The following is a 26,715-nucleotide window of genomic DNA, read 5'->3' as shown; positions in this document are numbered from 1 at the left end:
CATTGTTTGTTATTTAATTTCTATGTTATTTAAAAGAAAGCCCACCAGATTCACAGTGTTATTTAATTTCTGTGCTTTTGTGATTTCTTTGGTTGTTGATTTCCACTTTCATTGCATTGTATCCTGATAATATGTGTGGAATAATTTTAATTTCTTTGCATTTAGTTAGGCATGTTCTGTATTCTATTTTTGAGCCACCCATGTGAAGCTGAGAATAATGTGTACTCTGATGTTGTGGAGTTGAACAGTGTGTAGGCATCTATTGTCTATCTGTTCACATGTTTGATTCAATTCTGGCATCTCTTTGTTGACTTTTTTAATGGTTGATCTATCTGTTTGTGACCTTGGGTATTAAGGTCTCTCACTACAATTAGGTTAGTGTTTACTTGACTTTTCATGCCCATTATTTGTTTTATCATGTAGGGTGCATCTTTATTTAGTGTGTATATTATTGTTATCTCTTCATTTTGAGATTTTCCTTAATAAGTATAATGTGACCTTCTCTGTCTCTTTTCATCATTCATAACTCAAAACTCACTTTTTCTGCAAATAGAGTAACTAACCCTCTTTATTTTCCAGGCTCCTGTCATGTGAAATATCATTTTCCATCTTTTGACTTTCAGTCTATTAATTTCTTTTTTAATTCACTGTGCTTCTTATATCTAGCATATTGTAGGATCTTGTTTCTTAATGCATTCTGCTCATCTGTTTCTTTTGTTTGGAGAATTCAGACCTTTTACCTAACTAATAACTAATATGTGTTAACATGTCACACTAACATGTGATTTATTCTCATCTTTTTATTTCCCTATTCTTGGTTCCCTGTTTTCCCCTTCAGCTTAATTGCTTGTGTTTCCTGGAGTATTCTTGCTATTGGTGTTTTAGGAATGGTAGTCTTCTTTATCTGTTTCTAAAATATGCATCAGAACATTATTAGTGCTGATTTGGTGATCATGAATTTTTTCAGTTGCTCTCTGTCATGCTATTTCTCCATCAATTTTGAAAGATAACTTTGCATGGTAAATAAATTTGGATTGGGAGTTGTTTTCTTTAAGGTCTTGCTCCAGCTTTTCTTGATTTAGGGTTTGTGTTGTGAGGTGTGCTGTGATTCTGATGGGTTTCCTTTGTAGCTCCTTTGTTTCATTTTTGTAACAGCTTTTAATATTTTGTCCTTGTGCTGAATTTCTGGAATCATGTTTATTATATTCCTTGCTGTAGGTGTATTCTGGTCATAACAATTAGAGTGCTATATGCCTCACTTATCTGTATGTCTAATACTTATTCCATGCTTGGAAAGTTTTCTGCCATTATTTCTTTGTTTGTGTGGACTCCTGGTTTTTCATTGACTCAGATTAAATTTGTATTGTTCTTCTCTGCATCATAATGCAACAGTTCGAATGCTTTTTTATGATACTTTTGCATTTTTAAGAGTTCTTGCTTTTCATGATTGCTAAATATAATCTTGTATTGTAAATCTAGTATTTTCTCTTCATCTTTCAATCAAATTACAGCAGAATTTTAAATTTCCTAAATGTCTGTTTGAATCTGTTTAATTGATTCCATTTTTTTCCTATATTGGATTTTCATGGTCTCCATCATTTTCCTATGCTCCTCTACTTTTTTATCTATGTATATTTTAGGTTTGTTGAGCAAGTCCGTCATTATCGTCATCATCTCCTTTTTTTTAAAACTTGGAGATGTTTTCTTCTCTTATTGTCTCTACAATTTCATTCATTTCTTTTCAGACTTCTGATGCTGTCATTACAGAGAATTCAAGTGAGTGGCTTTTGATTTTCTCTCTTTGTCTCTTGGATTTTTTTCTGGGTGGACTGGAGATATGGGGTGCTAGTTTGCTTCTGTGTATGGTCATTTTCTATGCATTTTGTTTTCTATGTTAATGTATGTTAGTTTCTTATGGGAGATAGCTTTATCACTATGGAGGCTTCCCTATGGAATGTCTGTTACTCAGAGATATCTGCCAGGTATAGGGGATTCTTGCTCTCTGTGTATGTCCTAAGATTCTACCTTCCTAATTTATTAAGGATGAAAAGTTGCTATCCATGCGGCTTAGTATCCAGTCTTTTGGTGCTGTAGTATGATGATTTTTATGACCCCACATATGCATAGTGTTGCCATACAAAGGAGAAAACTGATTATAGCAGGTATAGCATCCTAGCTGAAGTAGTACGATTAGAAATTACAATAGCATCAAGCACAGGGCAACATCAATGAACTCTAGGGTTTTTTTGTTTTGTTTTGTTTTGTTTTGTTTTTTTGTTTTGTTTTGTTTTGTTTTTGTGGGTCAAACTCACAACCTCACATTTGCCAAGCAGGCACTTATACTGTTTGAGCTAAAACCACAGCCCCATTCTGGTAAGTATTTCTTTGGTACCTTTAGCCATAAGAGTGAGATCTACAGTTATATACCAAAGTCCAACATTATGCAGGAATTTGTAGACAAGAGAGTTTCCATTTAGCCCAATGATTATATCCTCCCATTGTGAAATTTAAGAGTGATAGAGGACAAAACAGAAAGCTAAATTAAGTGAAATATGGTAGAATGAGGTTGTAGGATGCAGGATTATCACTCAAACTTTGGAAAACTTGAGGAGGCAGATCATAAAAAATGAAGGACAAAACAAAAGATTATTGAAGTGGACCAGAAAGGCTAGAGAGAATTTTCACTTACATATAAACATCATAAAATCAAGAGAGATTGTTAAGGAAATTAAAAAAAAAATAAATAGATAAGAACAAAAATAAATGCAAAGACCTAAAAACCCTAAACAAACAAACAAACAAAAACACTGTTTATCTCTGTCTCTCTCCCAGTTGCTGTGGTGCCCTAAGACAGAGATCCTGAGGCCACTCCCAGTTTGCATAGTTAGCTCCTCCTGTTAGCAACCTTCTCCATTCTGCTTCCCTAGTGCATCTCTGTTCTCTTGTGCTGCTTGTTCCTGAGTGGAGTGGGGTAGGGTGCTGTGGGCTCTCTCTCTGCTCTTGCCATCACTGTGGAAAGAGCCAGGACCACTTTGATCCCCTCTGCCATGAGGTGAGTCATAGTCTCACTGATTTCAGGCTGGGTGAGCTTGTATTACATTACTCACGGATCCTGGCCATCACCGCGGCTGCCACTGTGTGGCTGCTGCAGTCCCAAGCTTTGCTGACTCACTACTTCTTTGGTCATCTCAGAGGCAGACCAAAGCTGTGGTTGTTTTCAATCTCCTCTCCCAAGGGATGAGTGCCATGACTGTTTAAATCCCAGATGTCTGTGTCTTTCTCACTGGTCTCAGGGCAAGTCCTTAATATTGTTCTCATTAGGAGATTCCAATTAGGGCACGTGACAAAAAAAAGTACCCTGCAGCCTGTTGCAGGGTTGGAATCAGTGCCACAAAATTTGCTGCCGAACTGCCACGTCCTCTATGTGGAAAAAATCATGAAAGACAAGAGGTTTTGCATCCCGAATCTGTCCTATCTGGCTTGAGTTAGCCACACTTTTGCAGTCCATCTGTTTCTTGGAGGCTTCATAGAATCTTACTTGGCATACAGGCCTCAGCCTTTGCTGTTTTATATAAGGACCAATGTCTATGTTTTGTTTGATCTCCAGTTCTCTTAGTTCAGATTGATTTGGGCATCAAGATGCATATCTCTGCCTTTCCTACCATTACCTGTGTTTTAGTTGCTGTACCGTAAGTATTTCCTGTATGAATCTTCCTCTATTTAGCTGTATTGACTGCTATTATATGCCTTTATATGTATGGGATCTACTTATTGTGACAGATCAAGAAAATTACATATTAAAAATAATTCATGAAAACTATCATGAAACAAACTTCAAATGCCCAAAACATATTAATATGGTGACTTCATATTTACACCGTTACCACATTTTTCGAACCAAACTACTCCAAATTTTCTAGCATGTATTTTAAAAACTAACATTAATTTGGTGTCTAATGTATAACTATTTCTATTCCAGATGAACTCACAAATTCATCAGAAACCCAGTTGTCTTTAGAAGATCTCTTCAGGAAAGACTTTATACTTCATAATCCAGAAGCTCGATGGATCAATGGTATGTGCAGATGATTTTACATATTTATTTGATCTTACATATATTGTTTATGTATATAATGTTCAAAACATAACATCCATTGACATATTAAGTACAGATATAATTTTAATTTATTTTATTCTTGGATATACTTATATGCTCTCAATAGATATAGTATTTTTTCTAGACAACTGTGATGGATGTGTTCATTGATAATATTTCCAATCACCTTTTATTATAGCAACAAGGAAAATCTTTGGAAGAGTTATAAAACATACAGGACTCAACTGTTACTAAAAGAGGAGTAATAATATCTAGCTATTTCTTCAAGTAATTTATATTCCTGACAATGCTTTATGCACTAAGACACTATACTTCATTTTAAAATTTTATTTATTTATTTATACATAATCTAAATTACATATATTTTATAAAATTAATCAGAAATTAGAACTTGGCTCAAGTGAGAGAAAACTAGAAGTTCAGCTCAAATGAGAAAAAATTTATAAAATAGCATATTTATAAAACTCTTCTGAACATCAGGTTGATTCTTCTGGATTTGCCTTTGCCTTTTTAAATCAATTTCTGAAATTAAAAGATGAAAGTATAATGAAGTTACTATAGAGTTTATGTACTTTGATTTACTGTTATGAAAAGTAATAAAAATAGTTATAGTGTAAAATAATCATTAAAATAGTGTTAGTCAAAACAAGTCAGAAGTTTCCATTTTTTGAATATTCCAATTTGCCTGGTTGTATTAATCCTCATGGTTGGATAGTTTCTATACTTGTCTTTCCGTTATTTTGATGCAAAATCTTTGTTTCTTTTCAAGACTTAGAGTAGATCACTTGTAAAAGCTTTTTTTATATATCCAATAAAATGATCTCATTTATAATCCTTTGTTTTCCAATATTCTAATTAAATACTCTTGTTGCTGCAAATTAAAAATTTATAGAAGCTATAAAAATAGTTTATCTCATGATTATAAGGATCAAATCACACTTACCTGGGATTGATGTGGTTCCTAGAGATCAACAAGCATTTAAGATTTATGTTTTGAATAAATAAATGCTTGAAATCTATTGTTTTTTTCATTTGCTAAAGTTTCAGTTGAAGGCAATTGGAAGATGATTGCCTATCATAATGATAGTGTTAGAGATAGAGTAAACAAAATAGCAATTTTCTTAATCTGTTTTTATATTTTTCATTTTAATTTTCCATATTCTTGTAACAATTTTTGAACTGTCAATTGTGATTACTTCAGATAATAGCAGATGAACCCTCTGACTGAAGAAATCTAGCATAACTATTATTGCATTTGCCTTAGGAAACAAGTATCTTGCAGATCATTCTCCTAATGTGCAATTGTCATTATGTAAATCTTACATTATTGCCAGATGTTTTCTATGGAGGGAGATAGCAAATTGAGTATCTGCTAGAATTTTATAAAATATTAGTAGTGTTATAAATCATTAGATTTGAAATAGTGAATAATCTTGTTTTATTTTCATGGTTTTTTTTTTTTTAACAAATTATTGAACTGCTATAGTGTTGGGGTTTTGGACAAGTTATAAAAATTTGTATAGTAGGGCCGGGGATTTAGCTCATCAGCATAAGCACCTACCTTGCAAGTATGTGCTCCTGAGTTCGATCCCTGGTACAAAAACAAAACCAAATTTGTATAGTCATTGAATTTGGAAAGCAAGAAAAGAGTGGACCATCTTCACCTCTCAGGTTTCTTGGACTACTTAAGAATAGATTTACTCCTGTGTATAAGTTACACTCTGATACTGAATCTAAGGAATGGCAGACATTTCAGCAATGAATTTCATGATGAATTTAATCACATTTCAATATCTAGGACATTCCTCTTCATTTTATATTTTACAAGCTATCAAAGTAATGTATTCGGAATTAATCATTTTCTTTAATAATTTGCTTAACTGATACTGAAAACTTCATCCTAAGAAAGGATACAGGGGTTGTAATGCTTCTGCGTTGCTTCCCTAACATGCTAAAATGATATGTAAACTTCATAACATTTATGAAATAATATAGCATGAAAAAATCTGTGAAACAAAATGAAAGGAATCAAAATGTGAGGAAAAGACCTCTTTATAGATACCACTGAAAGAGTTGAGCATAGATTGTGTACTGAGAGTTTCTTTTGGAACAGTGAATAAATTTGTGCTCTTGTCTAATTCAGTCTGTCTTCTGGATGTCATTAGAAACTTAGCATAATTACATACTCCTCACGTAGGAAGGAAATATACTTAGAACCAGACGAATGGAATATGTACCCTTGTCCTCATTATCAATGGTTATATTGAAATGTAAAATGTTAGCATTTTCTCTATTTTTGAGAGATGATTCATCAGACTTTCCTAATATATAAATCCTTTCAAGGAGTTCAAGATAAGCATACTTGGACGCTCTATTTAATTCTTGAAGTCTTCATAGGAGTGTTTAATGCATGACTAATCAAGGAGGATGAGAGAGTCCAGATGACCCTGATAACCTCCATGCTGTAGTGAAGCATTTTGTCCATTATGCTAGTTCTCAAATAACTGAGAATGACACAGCAGCCTTGTGTGAGTGTTTGTGGTTGTGGTTAATTTGCCAACTGCTTTTTGTCAAATCTGTTCATATCCTTGAAGTCTCCATGTACACAGCATCTTCTTCCTAGTTAGATCAATTTTAAAACAAGAAATTCATCTCTTAAAAATGTATTCATTTCTCCACATACAGTGAAGGATCAATTAATCACCACGGGAAGACCTTCTGTTAGGTAGTTTGTAGGTTAACCTCTGTCATAGATGTTATAACGTATTTCATGTGAGAGCAAATAACACTGAAATTAACCCCAGGAAACTGATGCTTAACCAATATCCATCGAATAAGAAGTAGAATCTGCATTAATCATTACATTTACTCAACTTCTCATTGTTCCCCTCTGACATCTCACTTCAATATCCAAAACATACATCAAATACATTTCTAATAATTTTAATTTTATAGCTCTCTTACTGTTAATCCATTCTTGTTCTATATTAAAATGTCTTCATCTGCACAGGCATATCAATATATCAATAATTTATGCATCCACTAAAATAAAGTACATAAGCATATTTATTGACATATTCATGACCTATAAAAGTGAATAATAAAGAGTGAACAAAATAATGTTGGTGAGATATATCATATTGTCTATAGTGTATAACAGTGACTCTCCAGGCTGTTTTCTGTTTATCTATTCATTTCCCAATTTTTTTTCAAAAACATATTTAATGTGAATTTCTTTTGTAACTGATAAAGTCTCACGTGTCTCAAAAGCCTCCATCATGCCCCAGTAAAATACAAGTTTCTAAGGTCCAGCTAATAATTACAGCATTAAAATGCTTCTCAAAGACAATCAGGAAAATAAATATACTCCACATTCCTCCGTTTTTTGTTTTAAGACTCATAGAACCATGCCACTACCCTTATCTTATCTTCCTTCACATTTGGTTTCATTCACATTAACTTCTCTCTTTTTGTTAGTACATGTCTGCAGTGCATGCAGATTGAAGTCATCATGGGTAGTGGGTACATGGGCATAATACAGGTTGTTTCTTTTTTTCTAGTTCATTATGAGAAGATTAGATCAAAAAATGTAGTACCTATTCCAAATGGAATTATAATTTGCTATAAAGAAAGACAAATTTGAGACACTGTAGGAAAGGGATACAGCTGGAAAATATAATTTTGAGTGACATAAATCAGACACACAAACTGCAAACTACAAACAAAAAGCACCATAAAGGACGGATAGCAGGAGACAGGAAATAGATCTCTTGCAAGTGGAAAGGGGTCCGGGAGATGGAGGGTGAAGACGAGGGGACGGAAAAATAAAAATAATTAGAGCAAGGATATGCTATGGGCAGAAATACATTTCTCAGTAAGTGTAAACATTTTATGCCAAAAAAAGAGACAATTATCATAACGAATTGAAGTGAAGAAACAATGTGGAGAACAGGGAGAGAGGAAAGAAAGAAACATTTTAAAAACTTGCCTCCCATTCCTTTTTTGACTCTCTTGCCTCTACCTGGAATCCCTTCCCAAACCTGAAAGACAAATTTTATCCCACTAGAAATTTAACTCCTTGAAGTAATGACAGTGACTATCCTTTTTCCTGCCAGCTCTCAGCAACATTATCTTCCCCAAACTCTAGGGTAAGCCCATAGTGTAGAAATTTCTGTGTTGGGTAAAATTAAAATGTATCTAATCTCCTCTAATGCAGTGTTTCTAAAACTATTGTGAAATGACAATATTTTAAGCGTTAATTCACTTGATTTTATTTCCATTTTATCATAAAAATCTTGAAAGCACAATAAAAGTAAACTTCTTGAAAAATAAAATCATAATCCACATAAAACTACAAATCTTCTGTTAATGTTTTCAAAAGACCTAAAAGTGAAATTTCAACAAAATATTAGTCTAAGCATAATATTCACATAGAGGAAAGGAAATTGAGAGAAATAACAATTCTTCATATTAAAAACCTATGTGATGATTTTGAACAAAACCTGAAAAATCACTATTAAAATTTTTATGTAATAAATAGGCTATTTCTTTTTAATGAGTGTAGGTAGGTTAGATGGGTAGCCGTACTCACAGAGGATAATGATGTATCTGGCCTACTTTTGTTTTTTATTTTTATAACACTCATAATGGAAAAGAAACCAGATTCCCAAGTGAGAATTGTGTTAATGGAAGTTGAACTTTTAAAACAAGTAAATTGAGCCATCTCAGGCTAATTTATTTTGAGGTTTTAAGGATCAAGTAATATTTAATTTTAAATTTTATCTTGAACTCTTTCTCAGCATCAGTTTCAAACTGTATCCTATAGAGTCTATATGATTTAAATGCTGCATTGACCAAAAGTATATTTTAGGTTTTAAATCAATCTGGATTGCAGTGGACAAATATGTAACCAAGTAATAAAAGTTTGTTGTATATCATCAATGAGTTGCTTGCTTACTCTGAGTCTGACACTTGCTTGATAAAATTACTTTACTGATCATGTTTTTGGATGTCGGTGTAATGTCAAATTGTCCAAAAATTCCTTAATGTTTACCCCATGGAGATATTCTGCTCTGTACTGGAAAATAAGCCATGAGGATATGACTTGTGCACGTTTAGTTGAGTGGCCCAGAAATCTGTACCCTACACAGATTGCAGTGGTGCAGAATGGTTTAATTGAAAATTTAAAAATGTGTTATGTTTTCTTGATATACAAATGTGGGTACTTTATTCACAGTCAGTAGAAGCTAATTTTGGTTCTTTTTCGCACAGAGTAATTCTACAATGTGAGTTCTACATGTGAAATGAGTTGTTGCACATTTTTTTTTAGAATAAAGGGATGTGTGACAATATATAAAGATTTCATTTTATCTTGATCTTATCAAACTAGTGTTGGTGCCAGTTAAACTCAGTTGCCACATAACACTCCTATAAAGATATTTAAAAGTTTTATCTTTTAAATGATGTACAATTGTGTAACACAGTGAAATAGAAAGAGTGTTAAATCAAGCGATCCAGTGTCTTTCAGCATGTTGCTTAAGACTTTTGAGGCTTGGTTTTCATCCCAGATAGTGAAAATGGTCCTGTAATCAGAAGCATCGTGAAAGACAAATGAGCAAAACTATGTAAAGAGCACAAATAAAAGGCAAAAAAACAAAGAAACTATATGGAAATTGGGAGACAGATTTTGTTCAAATGGAAAAGGGATCAAGAAATGGAGGGGGGCGGAGAGTAGGGAAGGAATAAGAATGAAAAACAAAAAGAATTAAATCATGTTATGTACATGTACAAGCTCCCAAAAAGGAATCTAATCATTGTTTAATGCAAACATTTATTAATAAATAATGAGCACTGAAAAAAAAACAAGAGTCTGTAGCCCTGTAGGTGTTAAAAAGTAGGGACTCATGTGAGTGCTTTTAGGAAGGCTGTGGTCAGCAGACCAGTCTTCGTAATTGCCCATGATGGTCTCATTCTCATGAATATTACTCAGAATATTAAGGAAGCCATTATTATAAATTTTATGAAAAACAAAACACATTACTATAAGTAATATATTAATATTAATAACTCAGAGAATCAAATAAACAAATATGGCTTGATGTTTGTTTTCTGGTACTTGTTTAGCATGCTTGATTTTTTGTACTTGAATGAGTTGCAGATGTCTTTGGGTATTAATATACTCCATTTAGCTAATGTTTAGCTCTGAGATAAATTACCTTATTTTCTATCTTATTTTTTAAACTTATTGATGAAATTTCATTTTTGTAATCATCAACTTAACTGATATTGAAGGTAAAGTCTATTATGTTTTTCAAGATAACATATTTTACTGAAATGTAATATACTAACATACAATATTAGAAAGCTATTCCAAATTTATGCATGTGGCTACATAAAAATCTACATGCATTCAATGGACTATTAGGCAACCAGAAAAATGATTACTTGACAAAAATTAATCAGAGTCAAGCATACTTAGAATGAAACATTAAGTACAATTTGTTACAATTTGTATGATACAGGTTTATGCATGGTATATTCACAATTGTATTTTATATGTGTCTACATTTGTATATACAAAGTGAACTCTGGAAGTGACTATACTAAAATATTAAATAATTTTCTGAAAGGATGATTTGAGTTGCCATTTTTTTTTGTTTTTCCAATAGTGTTCACATTTTCTACGATTTCACTAGGAATGCTATTATTTGTGTAATAGCTAGACTTCTGAAATTGTCTTTAAAATAAGTTAGCCAACAAGTTGTCTGTTTTATATATGGGAATTGAAAATAGACCTGAGATAAAAACGCAGAGTACCAAGACCAGTAAGTGGTGTGAGGGAGTCATGGAAATCTTTTTTTTTTTTTAATTAAGTTTATTGATATATTTTAGGTATACATAATGATCACATTACAGGTAATTCATATATGTACATGTTATAATTTGATTATATTTTCCTTCCCATTCCCTTACCTTCTCTTTAGCCCCTCCTCCTCTCCTTCATGTATGAAAAGGCTAATAGAAATACATTCTCAACTGCAGTAGCACTAAAAGGAGGCCTTGATCCCCAGATGCTAGAATGAAAGAAACTGTTTCTTTTATTCCAAAGACCCCCGGGAGAGGATATGAGAGAATAGCATTTTGTTGCTAGTGGTCCTGGAAAGATAAAGACATGCTCAAGTCATAGATTCTTACAATAGCATTTTTATTCTGTGGTTTAGTAAGAGGGTGATACTTTATATACTCTGTAGCTTACAACTTTTATACTACAGCCCATAATATAAACAGTAGAGGGTTGTGGCACTAAAATACCCCTGGCCTTGATTCACAGTTCAAGGAATTGAAAATTAAGTTAGGGATGTAATTAATTGTTATAAAAGATGACTTTCTCTTTGCACTACTGTTCGTCCGCTCATCTTACCAGTCAGGTAGATAAATTTCTGATGAAAAAAAGCAGTGCTTGTGAAAGTATACCATCAAGCAAAATTTCATTTCTCTAAATAACCAAATATGTTTTTTACTGGTATGTTGTTAAATAATATTTTTACCTAAGTTTAAATTAAGTGTCATTTATATTAAATTGTTTAAAATGACAAAAATGTCTGCAATAAATCTCATTCTTTGGCAATCTTTTGTATTACCTACAAATAATCAAACTTTGGTTTGAAAACCAAATCTAAACAGGTTTTTTAAGGTAATGTTTTTAAGATACTAGTTTGTCTTAAAATAACAGTACTTATGCTAAACACCAAGACAGTAAGGAAAAAACTGAACCATAAAACTTAGCCTTAACATTTCAGGGGGAAGAAGATTCAGAGAAAAATATGTGAGTTATAAATGCATAGAGTAAAGATTTTAAGGGAAATTTTCTATATAAACCATGGAGCAAGAAATCTAAATGCCATGTTATTTCATACTTGTTGAATTAGAATATTATATTTTGGTATTTAATAAAAGGAAAATGAAGCATTGGGATAAATGAAATGAAACAGTTGTATTTAGAGAACACTAAGTATTGAGTTCTAACTATGCGCTATGTGAACATTAGAAAGAATTTCAGTCAAACAAATGATTAATTCATGCTCCTGTGATATTTTAGACAATTGTGGTTGATTTTGGCTTTACTGTGCTTGATAACTTATGTTTTTCAGGACAAGAAAAAATTTATATGGGTATCTGTCTTTTCAACTATGTATTAATTTATCTCTTTATTCCCTTGACATTTATTTATTGCCTATAGCCCAAAATTCATCTAGATAGAAGATTAGAGATATGAAAATATAGTCCCTTCACAAAGCAAAATTGTGTCTATAAAGGTTTTTTTTTCCATTTTTCCCAGCATCTTCTCTGATGTTGAAAGCTTAATATGAATATGCAATCAAAAGTCTGTGAATGAAAAAAGAAGTAGAGGTAACTAGAGAGTTGCAAGAAATATTCAGTACAAACTAAAATGAAGTTTGATAAACTCTTTCTCCCTAAAAATCCAAGACATATCTCTGACACCACTGTGGTGCAGAACACAGGTGTCCAATTTCTTGTCTTTTTTCTTTCTGCCTTTTACGGGCTACAGTCTTCATTTATACATCTTAATAATTGTGGCTGAAGGATAAATGGATTACTGCATGTTCAAAGGAAATAAAACATAATGACTAGAGATGGACAAAACTAAATGAAAATAATAGATTTCAAACAATAGTTGATAAATTCAGGTTTTTTTTTTTTTTAACAAAGATCTTGAAATTAGAGACATCAAAATAGCTGAAATGATGTGTATAAAAGTAAATTTGTTCCTGGTGTTGCAAGTAGGAGAGTACATTCCTGGGAGATGAATAAGAATGAGTTATGACGGTTACAGAAAGTAGCACAGGTTTAGCTGCAGGGAGATGCTCTGTGTATGTGTGTGTGTGTGTGTGTGTGTGTGTGTGTGTGTGTGTGTGTGTGGTGTAGTGGAAGAGTGAATGTAATCTGAACTCAGATTGGCATTGTTTTAGTGTCATTGTTAATCTTGTTTTCCTTTAGCAGATTTTTCCCTTTTTTTAGATGACAACCTTAAAACTAAAACATTGGTAATTTCTCTGATGACCATTGATGTTTTATTATAAAATTAAAGTGTAAGATATGCATAAGAATTTTACCTAATATGTTTACAGTATATCACAACTTATATCATGTTTTTATTTCTGTGGGATATTCCTACATGTGTTATGTGTTTTTATAACTTTGAGAAAAGTTCTGCGGGTGGTACAGTCAGCATTAACTTTGCTTTATAAATTAGTAATTTGAAAGCTAGGCAGGCTACCTTCACTTCTCCCAGATTGAAAGTCAGTAATAAGCTCTGCTTAATAGAAGATCTCCTTTGTTCAACTCTGGGTAGAACAAATGAAAGTTAATAAAAACTCTTAAGTGCATTTATTGCATTATCACAAAACTAACACTGCATACTATTGTTAAATTACCTTGAAAAATACCTATAGGCTTAAGGAAAATAATATTAAGGGAAAAACTAATAATAAGAGACTTTATTGTAATCATATGTTTACTAAAATAATTGGATAATTTAGAGAAAATATAATATTTTGTATCATTTTTTGTGCAGTCAAAATAGGAAAAAAGCTTTTGCCACTTGGCATGATAACAACCTCATATTTAGTACAAATTTTCATAGCAATTTTTCACTTCACTTGGTTTGAGTAATGTTTTCTTGTGTGTGCATATGTGTTCCTTTTGAAGGTCTAGTTTCATTTAATCACACTGTTCACCTTGTCAGTTTGAATGGGCCCTTAAGACCCTTAGATATCATGCAGTAACATGTTTTGGCCCACTAGTTTATGTGTTAAGCATGTAATTAATTACCTCCCAAAAAGTTATTAGCTGGAAAAACTGCTAGAGACAATAGTGTTTTTCATTCTTTCCCATGGTCAGTCATTTCAAGACAAGCATCAGTTCCAATAAAATGTTTTTGCTTTTTCACAGTGGTGTTGCTTCCTGTGTGCTTGTAGAGGCATAGAAACTATTAAATATAGCAGATGTAATTCTGCTTTCTTTCTGTATTGTATACTTTTTATTTTTTTTTCTTACAAAAAATGGAATACTGTTGTTTATACTGTGCTGAAAAAATGCAAAATTCTAAGCTATAATATTGTAGCCAAGGTATGGGAGAGTCTCGATGGACTAGATTCTGTCACTGATTTTGTATTCCAATGAAAAAATGAGCAATGGTGAAAAACAGGAAAGGAGCTTTAATCACTGCATCCATGATTCCAAAAGAAGACAGACAGATAGATCGATCGATTGATCGATAGATAGAGATATGCCGGACGTGTTTGTGTACACTGTACTCTGGGAAGCTGAGGCAGAAGGATTACAAGTTTGAGACCAACCTGAGCTAGTCAAATTAATGAAATCCTATTTCAACAAATAAGCAAACATATAAACATAAAAGGTTGGGAATGTAGCTCAATGAAGTTCTGGATTCAACTCCAACTGCCAGAAAAACAGTAAATAAAACCAAAAGAAATCTATTGACCTAAGGTCTACCTTTAAGGGGCTTACAGGAATTTTGAGGTATTATAGAAAATGGGAGCACAGACAAGGGTCGGAGGTTTGCATAGCTGAAGCATCTACATAGTAGGCAGAGCAGGTAGTCTGGGTCTGGCCCTGGCTTGGTTGAACATTGTCTCATAGCTAGTTCAGCCAAACTCTGGGAAAAATCTTCATTGCTTGTGCGAGAAATTCAGTCCCATTAAGAAATGATTGCTCTTTCTTAAGAGGAACCTGTATTTTTGTCCTGGGATAATTGGTCTTTCTTAGGGAGTTGATCTCATCATGCGTCTTATTTGGGAAACTCACCACTGCTTTTGGGAGTAGTTTCAGTCCCTGCTGGAAAAGTGTTTATCTCTCAGATGTGTTATTCCTGGGACCCTGGGTTGGGACATTTAGGAGAACTCAGAAGAAAACAAGAGGCAAAATAAAACCAGAGGGGATGGAATGGAGTTACTTAGATGAGTGTTTGGGCTCACCTTCAGTATCTACTCTCATAAAGTTTTATTAATGCTATTATTGATAGAAGACGTATCTCAGGGTCCATCTAATGGTTGTTAGGTACAATGCTATGCCTTTCTCAGTTTGGTACAGCTCTTGCTCATATTTCTTTAACTTACATAATTTTATGCTTATTTTTGTAAAGAAAGAACTGTAGGTTAAAAAGATAACTTGTTAAAAATGACATAGTGTAGGTGGTAAAATTAGAATTTATGCTCGTGTCCGTCATGAATTTTGCTGTATCTCGCCATCCCGTCTTTTTTCCCCAGACCACATCCTATTCCCTCACAATCTATCTTCTCTTTTACTTTCAGACCATTGGTTTTAGTTTCCACATTTGAGTAAATGCTTATTTTCCTAATATGATGAGGTCACTGTCAAAGAGCGATATTGCATGTGTGAAAATGGCATAGGGAATGCAGCTAACTTGTACATTTAATAAGCACTAATGAGCATACTAAATAATTTAACTTTCTATAATAGTGAACTTTTGTTCATCTTAAATATAGTAGTTATAATCAAATACTTGTTTAAAAATATTAAGAGAAAGATAAATATAAAGATAAAATAATGTTAAGATAAGGCATGAAGCATTTCTAATGTACTTAATGTAGGAAAGTGAAACTTCTCTAATGGAATTATGTAAGAGTCTCAAATGATTCAAACAGAACTGGAATTTAAAACACTGTAGTGGAAAATTGAGTATTACACTGGGATGTACTGTTCTCAGCTGCCAATCAACAGAAAAAAAATCTCATAGAAACATTATTATGCAAACTTCTGGTTTTCTCCTAACACAAAGTTATCATGAAATGTAAACATTTTGGATCAGGGCATTAAGGCAACTACAACAGTGTAACAAAACCCTCACAAAAATATAATCCAAAAATGCTTCAGCAATTAACAGCAATGATAGATATATGCTTTCAAAGCAAGGGGTATATTTTAAGAAAGAGCAAAGGCAATGTGTCTTTATTTATTTATTTTTAATTTAAGCAATCTCATATCCAACTTTTAGTTAGTTAAACTTTGGTATACTTTGCTGTGCTGTCAGTATTCATCACAGCTTTAATGAGCTTACCAATTCATATGAGAGTCGTATACTCAACTTACAAATAGGAACTATATTTTTTGGATTGTATCACATATTTATCTCCAACTTTTTGAATGCTCTTTTATTCAAAGATTTAAATGTAAGTGTCAAATGGACTTGAAAATTTAAATAAAAAAATAGAGCACTTATTAGAGATGTAATCAAGAAGACAGTTAGTTACATACTGACCAGTGCTAACTTGTAAAATTGTGCTAATTTTGAATGATATGGCCTGTCATTAGAAATGTAGTGTAAGAAGTAAAGGAAATAAACTTACAGATTAGTATCCGTGAAATATGGTTGAATACAGTCAGGTCTGCAGAAATAAATAATTAGAAATATAATTGGACACAGGATCAGATATGAAAGACAATCCTGTGAGTAGGGGATTTGATTTATCATATAGACTTTAGAATTAACTAAATGGAAGTCATTGCTTTTAGATAAATAAGTAGTCAAATCAAGACATACATGACAAATGAATTTTTCTAGTTTTTGGTTAGGCTTCAAGAGAAAACAGTGCATTCTCTGTCCCCACTAATATTTTATTATGTTGGTTGGATGAAAATGTGCTAAGGATGTTTAAATGGGATTAATATAATTTGTATTAAATTGAAGATTCCTTCTATGTCCACTTGAATTCTAAGGAAGCACATTGGTTAAAGACCTTTGCAAGGGAATGGTATCAGGTTTTGCAAAAATTTCTCCATTTCACATCTTCACACAAAAGCCTCTGCTATGAGATATGAAGGTCTTTCCTCACTCTTTGACTAACTTCAATGATTTGTTGAGAAATGATTGAACAACAGATCTTATTTTGTTGTTTTAGTTGGTAACGCTTTGGTATACTTCACTGTGTTGTCAATGTTCATGTCTACTTTAATGAACTTGGGCTTTCATTGTGACAGTTTTTACTCAACTGACAAACAGCAAATCTACTTCTAAATAGCATGAGAAACATGTTTGTACACCGTAGTAGCTTTGATGATATTCAATTTGTAAATGGTGAAAATATATATAAAAATGAGTTCACAAGTATATTTTACACCTCTTTCCTTGGAGTATAATCTTTCCCTTGATTTTGTGTATTTACTTGCACTTTGTCTTCATAATGTATTCTTTAGCTTTTAAGTTCCCCAAGATCCTATTGTACCTCAAGCATTTAAAAATATGTAATCATTTGTTTTGGAAAGTAAGAATCTTTTGAGTAGAGTGATTACATATTCTATTTATGCATAAAATTAAAGGGTATCTCAATTTTTTAGTCATTCAGCTGTATTGTTTTATAAATCCCTACTAGCAGTGTAGAGAGACAGCTGCCTAAATAGGGAAGGTTATAACTCTAGAAATCAGAGCATTGGTTCCATGTCTGGTAGACACTGGGGATAAGACATTTGCCTTTTCTATGTAGTCATGTATTCAGGTAGCATACTAGGAGGACAATTTTATTTTATATCTCTCTTCTAAAGTTATCGTAAATATCAAAAGACATATATAAGACTTCTAACATACTTCAAATACTTTTAAAAAATTGTCTCTTTTTACTGATTAATTCTTTTTGCTTCATTAGATTTTGTTGTTTTGGACAAATCACCTGGTCTTTGTATGTGCTCCCTTTGTCTAAGCATCAGAGTGATCGCCACAGCCACAGTGACATCCACTTGTTTATTTGGTGCTGAGAATGTGCCAGGCACTAAGCTGATAGGGTTGAACTAATGAATTTATTTAATCCTCACAGCAACCTTAGGAATTATTTTAATCATTTTAACTTTATAGTGGATCAAAACAAGTCAAGTGAGGCCAGGAAGTTCCCTGGATTCACTTAACTGGTAAATTGCAAAATGGGAAGTGGATACGTCACATTAAGTGATAGAGGATTAAAATATTTCAAGAAGCTTTGGGTGGACAGACCTGGATTTGAAAAACATAGTAGGGAGGAAGCAAAAGAAAAATGACTGTACGTTTGTTTTGTTTTGGCCAACTTTGTCCAATAACCTCTGCATATTTTCCTTGTTTCTTGGGTTCTTTGAAATTCCAGCTGTGCCCTTCCTTTTGGGGACCAGTGCACATCTCCTGTTATGCTAGAGTTGTTTGTGATCCTACCACTGAACATCTGATCTTAAAAACTCTGTGTTTGATCATCTGCCAGAATATTATCTTACTGTCCACTCTTTCCAGCTCTTGCAATTCTCAGGACTTTGTCTTCATAATAAGCTAATTCCTTAGCTTTTACCTTCCCCAAGATCCTATGGTATCTCAAGCATTTAAAAATATGTAATCATTTATTTTGGAAAGTAAGGATCTTTCAAATAGAGTGATTACATATTCTATTTATGCATAAGATTAAATGGTAGCTCAATTTTTGAGTCATTCAACTGTATTGTTTTATAAGCTCCTACTAATCACCATTGTGGAAAGTGCTCAACCCAGAGTAGAAGAACAAAATGCTGCTTATTCTGTACAAATGAGTTTAGACCTCCAAATATGTCTTTTGCACATAATGCATTGAGTGTGTTTTCCTTTCTAAAATCAAATTCCTTTTTCCTCATGAACTGTCAGGTCTGTTCTCTTCAGCTCTGTTCTGTTGTGAAATGATCCATCATGACTTTCCCAGGCATCTTTTTTTTCTGAAAACTATTTCCTCCCTGACTTTTATGCGGATTCACATTTTGAGATGCTCTCCTAACATAGGTTTTCTCAGTGCAAAGATCATGTTCTTTTTGTCTGTGCATCTCCAGCATCAAATGACTATCTCAGGAAAAGAACTGAGTGAGTACTTTGATGCAGCAACCCTGATTTTATTTTGAAAAAAGACAAAGTGGTCAAGTAATATGTCCTTATAGTTTTAAATAAAATATAAATAACAGATAATATTTTTATTATCTGTTATAATACTTCTTATTATCTGTTATGTTACATGAAAAGGAAAAATTCCTTCTATTATTATTATTATTATTATTATTATTATTTTAGCAAAATAAAAAATAACTGAAGTGTTAAAACCTACCTCGTGGGGTACATGGATTTTGTTGGATTTCACCACTATCTGATCTCCCATTACAAAAGGTAAACATGGAAGAGTTTTTCTTTTTAACTTTATTTTATGGAAAAAACAAGATAAAACAAAGTTTCATAAAAGTAATAGGAGAATACCAATAGTTAATACATTATGTATTGTTATCTTTAAAGTAGTTGTTCAAGGTACAAGATGCAGGCATAAAAATTTCTCTAATCAACATTAGCACAAACCTTCCTTTGTAATGAACTGACATTAATAGTAGAACTGACTTGCATTTTTCCCCTTTCCCTAGTCTCCTTTCCCCTTCCACCCATTCGAGTTCCTAGTTCCTTTTGAATAATTTCTTCCCACTTCACAATATCTGTTGTACATTTTAGATCTTCTTCACCCTTTTCAGTTTCTCACATCAGAGAGACAATATGATGTTTATACCTGTGAGTCTAATTGATTTCACTTCTTAGTATGGTTTCAAGCAACCTATTTAGGGGTGTTTTAACGAGGAATAATTTGGACCCTAGTGCAGCGCAGTGCTCAGAGCTTCTTTGCATAGTAGGACTGAAGGGGGCTGCAGACAGCAGGCCAGGCCCACGTCATCAAGGACAAAATGCACAAATGGCTGAGAGCAAGCCATTTCCTCCTGGACCCTCACCTTCCCATGCTCAGAAATTTCCTTTCTTTTTTTAAATCTTTAAGCTTAGGTTATTTTTTTCTCCTTAGTTTTCTAAATCTCTCAAAATGCCAATCTTAGTCAAATCTGGAAGAGGTTTTAAAGAGGATTTTCACTTTGATATAAATTACTTGAAGTTGGGGATCTAGTTTAGTTTTACTTTGAAAATGTTCAGTCCAATTCCTGGCACGTTTTGGGTACAAATAAATTTTATTTCAGCTAAATTAGATCAATACTCTCTAACTATTGCTATCCATAGACATCGTCCCAAATTCTGGTATAGAATTAAAGGATGTGAGTGTTAAGACTACAGTAGTTTTTCACGATCATAACGATTGAGATGGAGTTAGGCTTAAAATAGCATTTTTTAAAAAAATTTTTTGAATTAAATCAGTGTTAATATATATTAGACGTCTTGATTTTCTATAGATCAGGCTTTGATTTAGACTTACTAATTGTCATTAATTCAAAAGTAAAAATAAATCAATGGTGATTGGTAGTTTCTGCCTGAGATTTTGCCAAGTGGTGACATTTTAATAATATAATTATTCTGTTCTCTTCCCCAAAGAAACGAGAATGGCAAGGGTGATTCTTTTGTCTCAGCCTTTAGATATATAATGTTATATTTTAGTTTTAAAATTTATTTTCACTGACCAGCATTTTCTGAAAGCTTTCCAGTTTACCTTGAATTAATTAATTCCTTAATTCTACAAAAAATTAAGTTCAGTACTGCTAATGAAATTTCAGTGTCTTGAAGACCTTGTGTGTAGTCTGTTTCTATTTCTTTTTCTGCAGTCTTTTTGTCCTCCTGTTTTTTTCCTTATCATTATATACTTAGATTATATGCAACATACGTTGCTGGCGTGTTTTAAAATTAATACATATTTGAACTATTTTAATTTTTGAAGAATAGTCATGTATAAATAAATTACTATCAGTGGATTATATCCTTCTCTGAGACTCCAATATAGTCTTTTGTTTTTGCAGAAATGTAGACTTACACTTCTTGTGTTTATTTGGAAGGATAGCTATCTAGACTCACTGTTTATTCACCTGGACAGTGTTCAGTCTTTTAGCATCTATAGATATGGAGCAGGTGATACTCTCTAATTCCCAATTTATTTCTTCGTGTCTAATCAGAAATTGGCTGGTTTATTTCTTTCAGAATTTGTATTGTGTCTTTTCCCATGTATCCAGTTCACACCACTTCAATGCTTTAAAGATAATATATATGAAAAATAACATTAGGTGAACCTCGTGTAAACATTGTACAATGCATACAACTATTGAATATTCCACGCTTACCCCATGAATATGTACAATTTTAGGTGTCACTTAAAAATCAATTGAAATAAAAGAGAAAAATCACATTTTATTTCTAAAAGTCCTCTCTTAGGCATATTCATCTTGAATTCGTCAAAACTTATAGCCCTTTATTGTAGGCACTACACATCCCACAGTATCCAAGCCCACCATTGTCCCAGTCTCACGTAAGCAATAAGATTTGTTTTCTAGAACTTGACATATTTGGGAGATAGTGTAAGATTCAGATTGTGAATTTTTGGATTTGCTTCAAATAATTTAGAAATTAAACAAGCAAATACACACACAAACTGTGTCTCAGTTACAGCTCTGTCAGGTATGGAGTTGGGGAAAGTTGCTTACACTGTAGGATGCTCCCCAGTTGGACGTTATCAGTCAGTTCAACTTCTTTCTTTTAAGCCTTACATTAACTAAAGATCCTAATAATCCTTGAAATTTTCCCTGAGCACATTACAATACTTGTTTTCTGTCTCTTCTTGTCATAGGAGTGTAACAAACCCATAAATAAAAAAGACAGAGTGCTAGAGGACAGCTCCTCTAAATAAAGCTTTGTCAGGGGACAGGCAGTCTGGAGCGGTCCTTGCTTCTCTTCCTGCCAGTCCCGGGCTGGGGGTGGGAGGCTTCTGTGTAATCTCCAGGGACTCAATGGGCCCAAAATGGAAATCTTGATGCACAGGATTGATGAGCAATCAGAGACGGTTATATATGTTAACAAATGCTGTTGCTACAATAAAAAGTTCAATGCTGTTTTAGTTTTCTCTCAGTGAAGTATCCATCATGATTGTTTAACTTACAATATATTCCAAATATCTGAGACGCCCTACCATTTTATACTTATTGGCAATATTAGAGGTAGTAAAAGATTAAGGAGAGAATCAGTCCGGAGTATGGAGAGTCGCTTAAGACAGTGTCTGTCTGGGTTAGTGGGTGTTTGACTAGCAGTCCCTTTTGTTATGAGTTTAATCTCTCTTAGAGAATAACATTCATGTGAAAAATGATCTCTATGTTTTATTTATCTTTCTGTCCTTTCTCCCCTCTCTTCTCTTGCTTTCCTTCCCAATTTAAATAGATCTCTCTCTTCCTGTTTTCTATCATTTTTGTTACTCATTTATGGTTGTGTTTCTCACATAAGCAAAACCATGAGATAACCTTCCGTGTCTGATTTATTTCACTGAACATTTATGCTCTCAAGGTGCAACCACAAAGCAAAAAAATGCTTCCAGTGTGCTGTACCCCAGAGTCAGGCTTCACCCTGTATTAGTAACACATTTTCTTATCCATTTACCTGTGGTGGACATGCAGACTATTTCTGAGATTTAGCTTTTTTTAATTGTACTGATGAAAACATAGGTCATAGGTGTTACTGTACTATAATTTTAATTCTTTCAAGAAAATTCTTGGGGAAATACTGGATCAAATGGAATTTCTGTTTTCAGTTGTTTTATGAAATGCCCTTCTGATCTCCATAATGGTTGTACTAGTTTATACTCCCACCAACTTTGAAGAAAGGTTTTTGTTTTTTCTCCAGTACCTCTCTGACATTTGTTATTTTTGATTTTATGATTATAACCATTCTCTCTTGGATAAGATAGAATCTCAATATTGCTTTAATTTGCATTCCTCTAGTAGTTAGAGATACTGAACATGTTTTCTTGTATTTATTGACCATCTGTATTTGTTCTGAGAAGTATCTAAGATGAAAACAGAACTTTTTAAGGTCAGAAAATGATCTTAAGATTTGTGGAGAGCAGGAAAAGATGAGGGTAAGTGGACAAAAGATAATTAAGATGTGTTATGGGCAGATACCAACTTTCCACAACAAATGTTTCATTTGCTGAAAACATGTACTAATAGAAACACATAATTACTAAGCTAAAATAAGTGAATTTCACTGATAAGACTGTCAGTGGTTGTGTTCCGCTCTGGTTGATCCTGTGTAAATAAAGGGCTTTGACTGAATCCCCTTCCTGTGCCTGAGCAACAGACGGGGAGACTGCAGCAGGGATGTTCACAGAGCGAGGTAGATGTGCTGTTTCAGGTCAGAATGTCAACGTGCCATAATTTGTAGTGTCCTTTCCTGAGACTCAAGATAACAAGAAATTTCCGGTTTCTCTCTTTGCTTGTTTAACTTAAACTTCTACTCTTTGCAACCCAAAGTCATTCTGCTTCTACTAATCCTTGTAAATCCATCTGTAATGCACACAGAAACTTAAAAGAGAAAATGTTACAGATCTATATTTTTAGACTTAATTGTGCAAAACTTGACATCCAAAGTGTTTCTCTAAAGAAGAGTTGTTTGAAAAATTTTCATGATACTCTGTTTCTACCAGGACAATCTGACTTTACATTGGCTTTAATAGTGATATTTCTTTGGTGAAGAAAAAAATCATTAGATTGGAAAAAAAAAAAAAGAATACATTAAGCTGAAATCTCCTATCAGACTTAGACTTGTGATCATTCTTCTTGTTTCATCTATTCTAGATGACAGGAAAATTGAGAGCTTGTTTATAGACTTGGAAACACTTGCCCTTTGAAATCCATATCTACTTACTTGAAGGTCAGTCATTTTTGCCCCCCTGATGATTTTAGAAAATGTCAGAGAACAGTCACAGTAATTGATCATATCAAGATGGAGAGAATCCATGAAGAACTGAAAGCTTACTCTTTAAGGTGTTAGTGTGTGCGTGAGGATTTGTAGAGAAGCAGAAAGTAAGTAAAGGCCTAATAAAAACAGGATGAACAAGGAGGAGAAGCTGTAGTATCAATGATAGTGCTTTGGTCTTGTTTTTACCCTTTGTAGCATAGGAAGTAGCATAGGAAGATATAATTCTTGGATTGCATAATTTGTAAAATGGGACGTAGGTTTAAAAGTGGAGATAAATTTAAACAAGAAATGTGTATTCTAGATTTCTTCATCCATCTATTTCAACTACCATAAACATGTGTATTAGAAAACACACATGTGTCAAATTTGAGCATGCAATACTTTTACCTCTTGAGATTGCTTTGCATGAATTGCTGGACTTTTCTCGGAGATGCCACTTGAGTAGGTCTGGAGGAGGTGTGAGAATTTACATCTCTCTAAATGTCTAAATAGAGTTGGTCCTAGAACTAAAAATTAACATAACTTCTGAGATAGACGAGTCATGTAAGCTCAGTATCTTAGGCCAATCACAAAAACATATGCACATGTTTTTATTTTAAAAGCTACAAATTTTGTTTGGCTGCTGCTTTTACTCCTGTGTATTACTTAACAGAGTGAATGAAAAGATAATAATTGCTTTTGAGAAAACAAATTCTTTTTTAAATTGAAAGCTTAAAACTTGGTTCTCAGTAATATAATAATCAGGTTCACATGGCTCTTCTTACTCTTTTTCTATGAAATTTGAACAGTTTGTACAGTTAATTTATTTTATTTATGCTACTTTTATACTATTATCATTGTGTACATTTAAAATTTTATTGAGCTTAACAGGATAGATACTTTGCTGTAAATTCTCGAATACTTTCTTTGTAAGGTGATTATACTACCACTCAATAGAAAAAGTCACATTTTATATAAACACATCAAAGTATTTGAAATTCATTTTAAAATTATTTTAAAAGATTTTGAAAGCAACAAAGTTGAAATTTTCATTAAAATACACAAAACCAAAAGATTTTTATGAAGCACCATTTAGAGATTATTTGTTTTCAAACAAATTTTGACTTATCAGCACTCCTTTATTTCCTGTAAAGATTTAAAATGCTACGGGTTGGTTTATCATTTCAGTTGCTGTCTTGGTTACTTTTCTCTCAATCCTAGGACAAAATACCCAACACTCAAAACAAAGGAAAGAAAGAAAGGTTTATTTAGCTCACTGTGGAGGTTTCAGTCCATACTCAGCTGGCTCCAAGACAGGATGGCATGACACAGGGTAACACTTCAAGGCCCCAGACATAACACAAAGGAAAAACAAGCCTCTCCTCCTCCCTTATATTGTAAGCAGACCCCCTCCCCACCAGGGTGGGTGTAGCACTCACACCACCTCTGTGCTCTCCTCTTGCACAGGCTGAGGATGTTTACAGAGTAAGGAGCCTGACTCCCTACTGAGTTTCTTAGTTAAATTTAGAAAATAAAATCAACACAATGTATCAACCATAGCAGTTGTTTTGACTTTCTTGATGCAAAATCATATTCAAAATTGCCAAAATAATGTATTCTAATAAAAAGAAATATTCTTTGTCTTCAAATTAGTTCCAATTTTATTAAGAATGTTGAGAACCTAACATTGAAAAGCATCAAAATATTCAAATATTTTGAGAAATACTTCAAACATGTATGTATTTTATTTAGTCCACTGGCACTGGAAAGTGGACATAGGGACATATTTCTGTCCTAATAAGAATGAATATCTAAAAAAGCCAAATATCAGAACAGTTCAATAATGTGATAATAACTTCATAAATATCTGCAAGAAATGGAGGCTAGAGGAGAAACTATTATAATAATATTATAATAAAATAAATATTGCTTTCTGGATTCATATGGATATTGTAATTTAATAAGCACATCAGTTTTCTTGAAAATAATAAATTTACAAACTGAAAATTCTTTAGGTGTTTCATTTTATAGGTTTCATTAATAGTTGTATTTTTGCTGATTACACTGTTTAAGAGTAGAGCTACAGGTTGAAAAATTCTTTTTTCACCATGAATTATAGAAAAGCACCTAAAAAATAACGAAGATTAAAAAAAACTTTAAAAGGAAGAAAATGAAATACAGAAGCATTTTGTGGATTTGAAAATATGGATATTGATTTTTGGTAATAGTTTTTTAGAATTTGAAATTTTGTTTGGCTGTTGCTTTCACTCCTGAGTGTTACTTAAGAGAGTGAATGAAAAGGTAATCATTACCCTTCAGAGGTAAGAAAATCTCTGTAGGCTTTGGAGAACCTATTTGATTTCAATAAGTATTAAAAGCTTTTATAATTTTTCTGGGCCCTTCATTCACTGTAGAGGCAAGATTGATTCTGTTCTGAGCTCAGCGGGGTGCACCTCTTAGCAATTGTGAAGCACTCTTAATTGGCCCACATCCTTTCCATGGGGCTATCACACAGCCAGAAGCCATTACTTACAGTAACTGACTATTGACTCAGCAACTGGACCAGAGAAAAAGATTGTTAATGAACCCTTATTGGAGATGAGATTAGCTGGCCAGCCCCTAGAGTTTACAATCTGCTGTATGGAATAAACATATAGCTACCATTGAAGTCAGAGTAATTTAAGCAGTGCATCTAAGGGCAGTACGATGTATGAAAATTAAAGTCTGTCCGTCAATTCCAGGCTTACATGGAAATCCTAACCCAGACTTTTATCTTAATTTTATGCTAGTTGTTTCACTTATGCTATAAATATAATAAAAACAGACTGTCTGCCTGACTTCAAGGTATTTATTGCCAGCATATTTGTTGGTA

The 26,715-nt window shown here is 33.1% G+C and overlaps 1 protein-coding gene across 3 annotated transcripts in view; it reads left to right on the top strand.

The window, feature by feature from the left end:
* The window catches only part of Dpp10 (dipeptidyl peptidase like 10), a 1,298,333-nt gene that overhangs the window by 816,528 nt on the left and 455,090 nt on the right, over positions 1 to 26,715 (top strand). For all 3 annotated transcript variants that reach the window (XM_063258966.1, XM_063258965.1, XM_063258967.1), the window contains exon 3: positions 3,980 to 4,075. In XM_063258966.1, coding sequence (XP_063115036.1) covers positions 3,980 to 4,075 — 96 coding nt within the window. The remainder of the gene's footprint in view (positions 1 to 3,979; positions 4,076 to 26,715) is intronic.

The sequence above is a fragment of the Cavia porcellus genome, unplaced genomic scaffold, assembly GCF_034190915.1.
Source record: "Cavia porcellus strain 051 isolate PalLab524CR breed Dunkin Hartley unplaced genomic scaffold, mCavPor4.1 scaffold_12, whole genome shotgun sequence".
Lineage (NCBI taxonomy): Eukaryota > Metazoa > Chordata > Mammalia > Rodentia > Caviidae > Cavia > Cavia porcellus.
The sequence above is the reverse complement of the archived record's forward strand: the minus strand, read 5'-3'. Positions and strand labels throughout refer to the sequence as shown.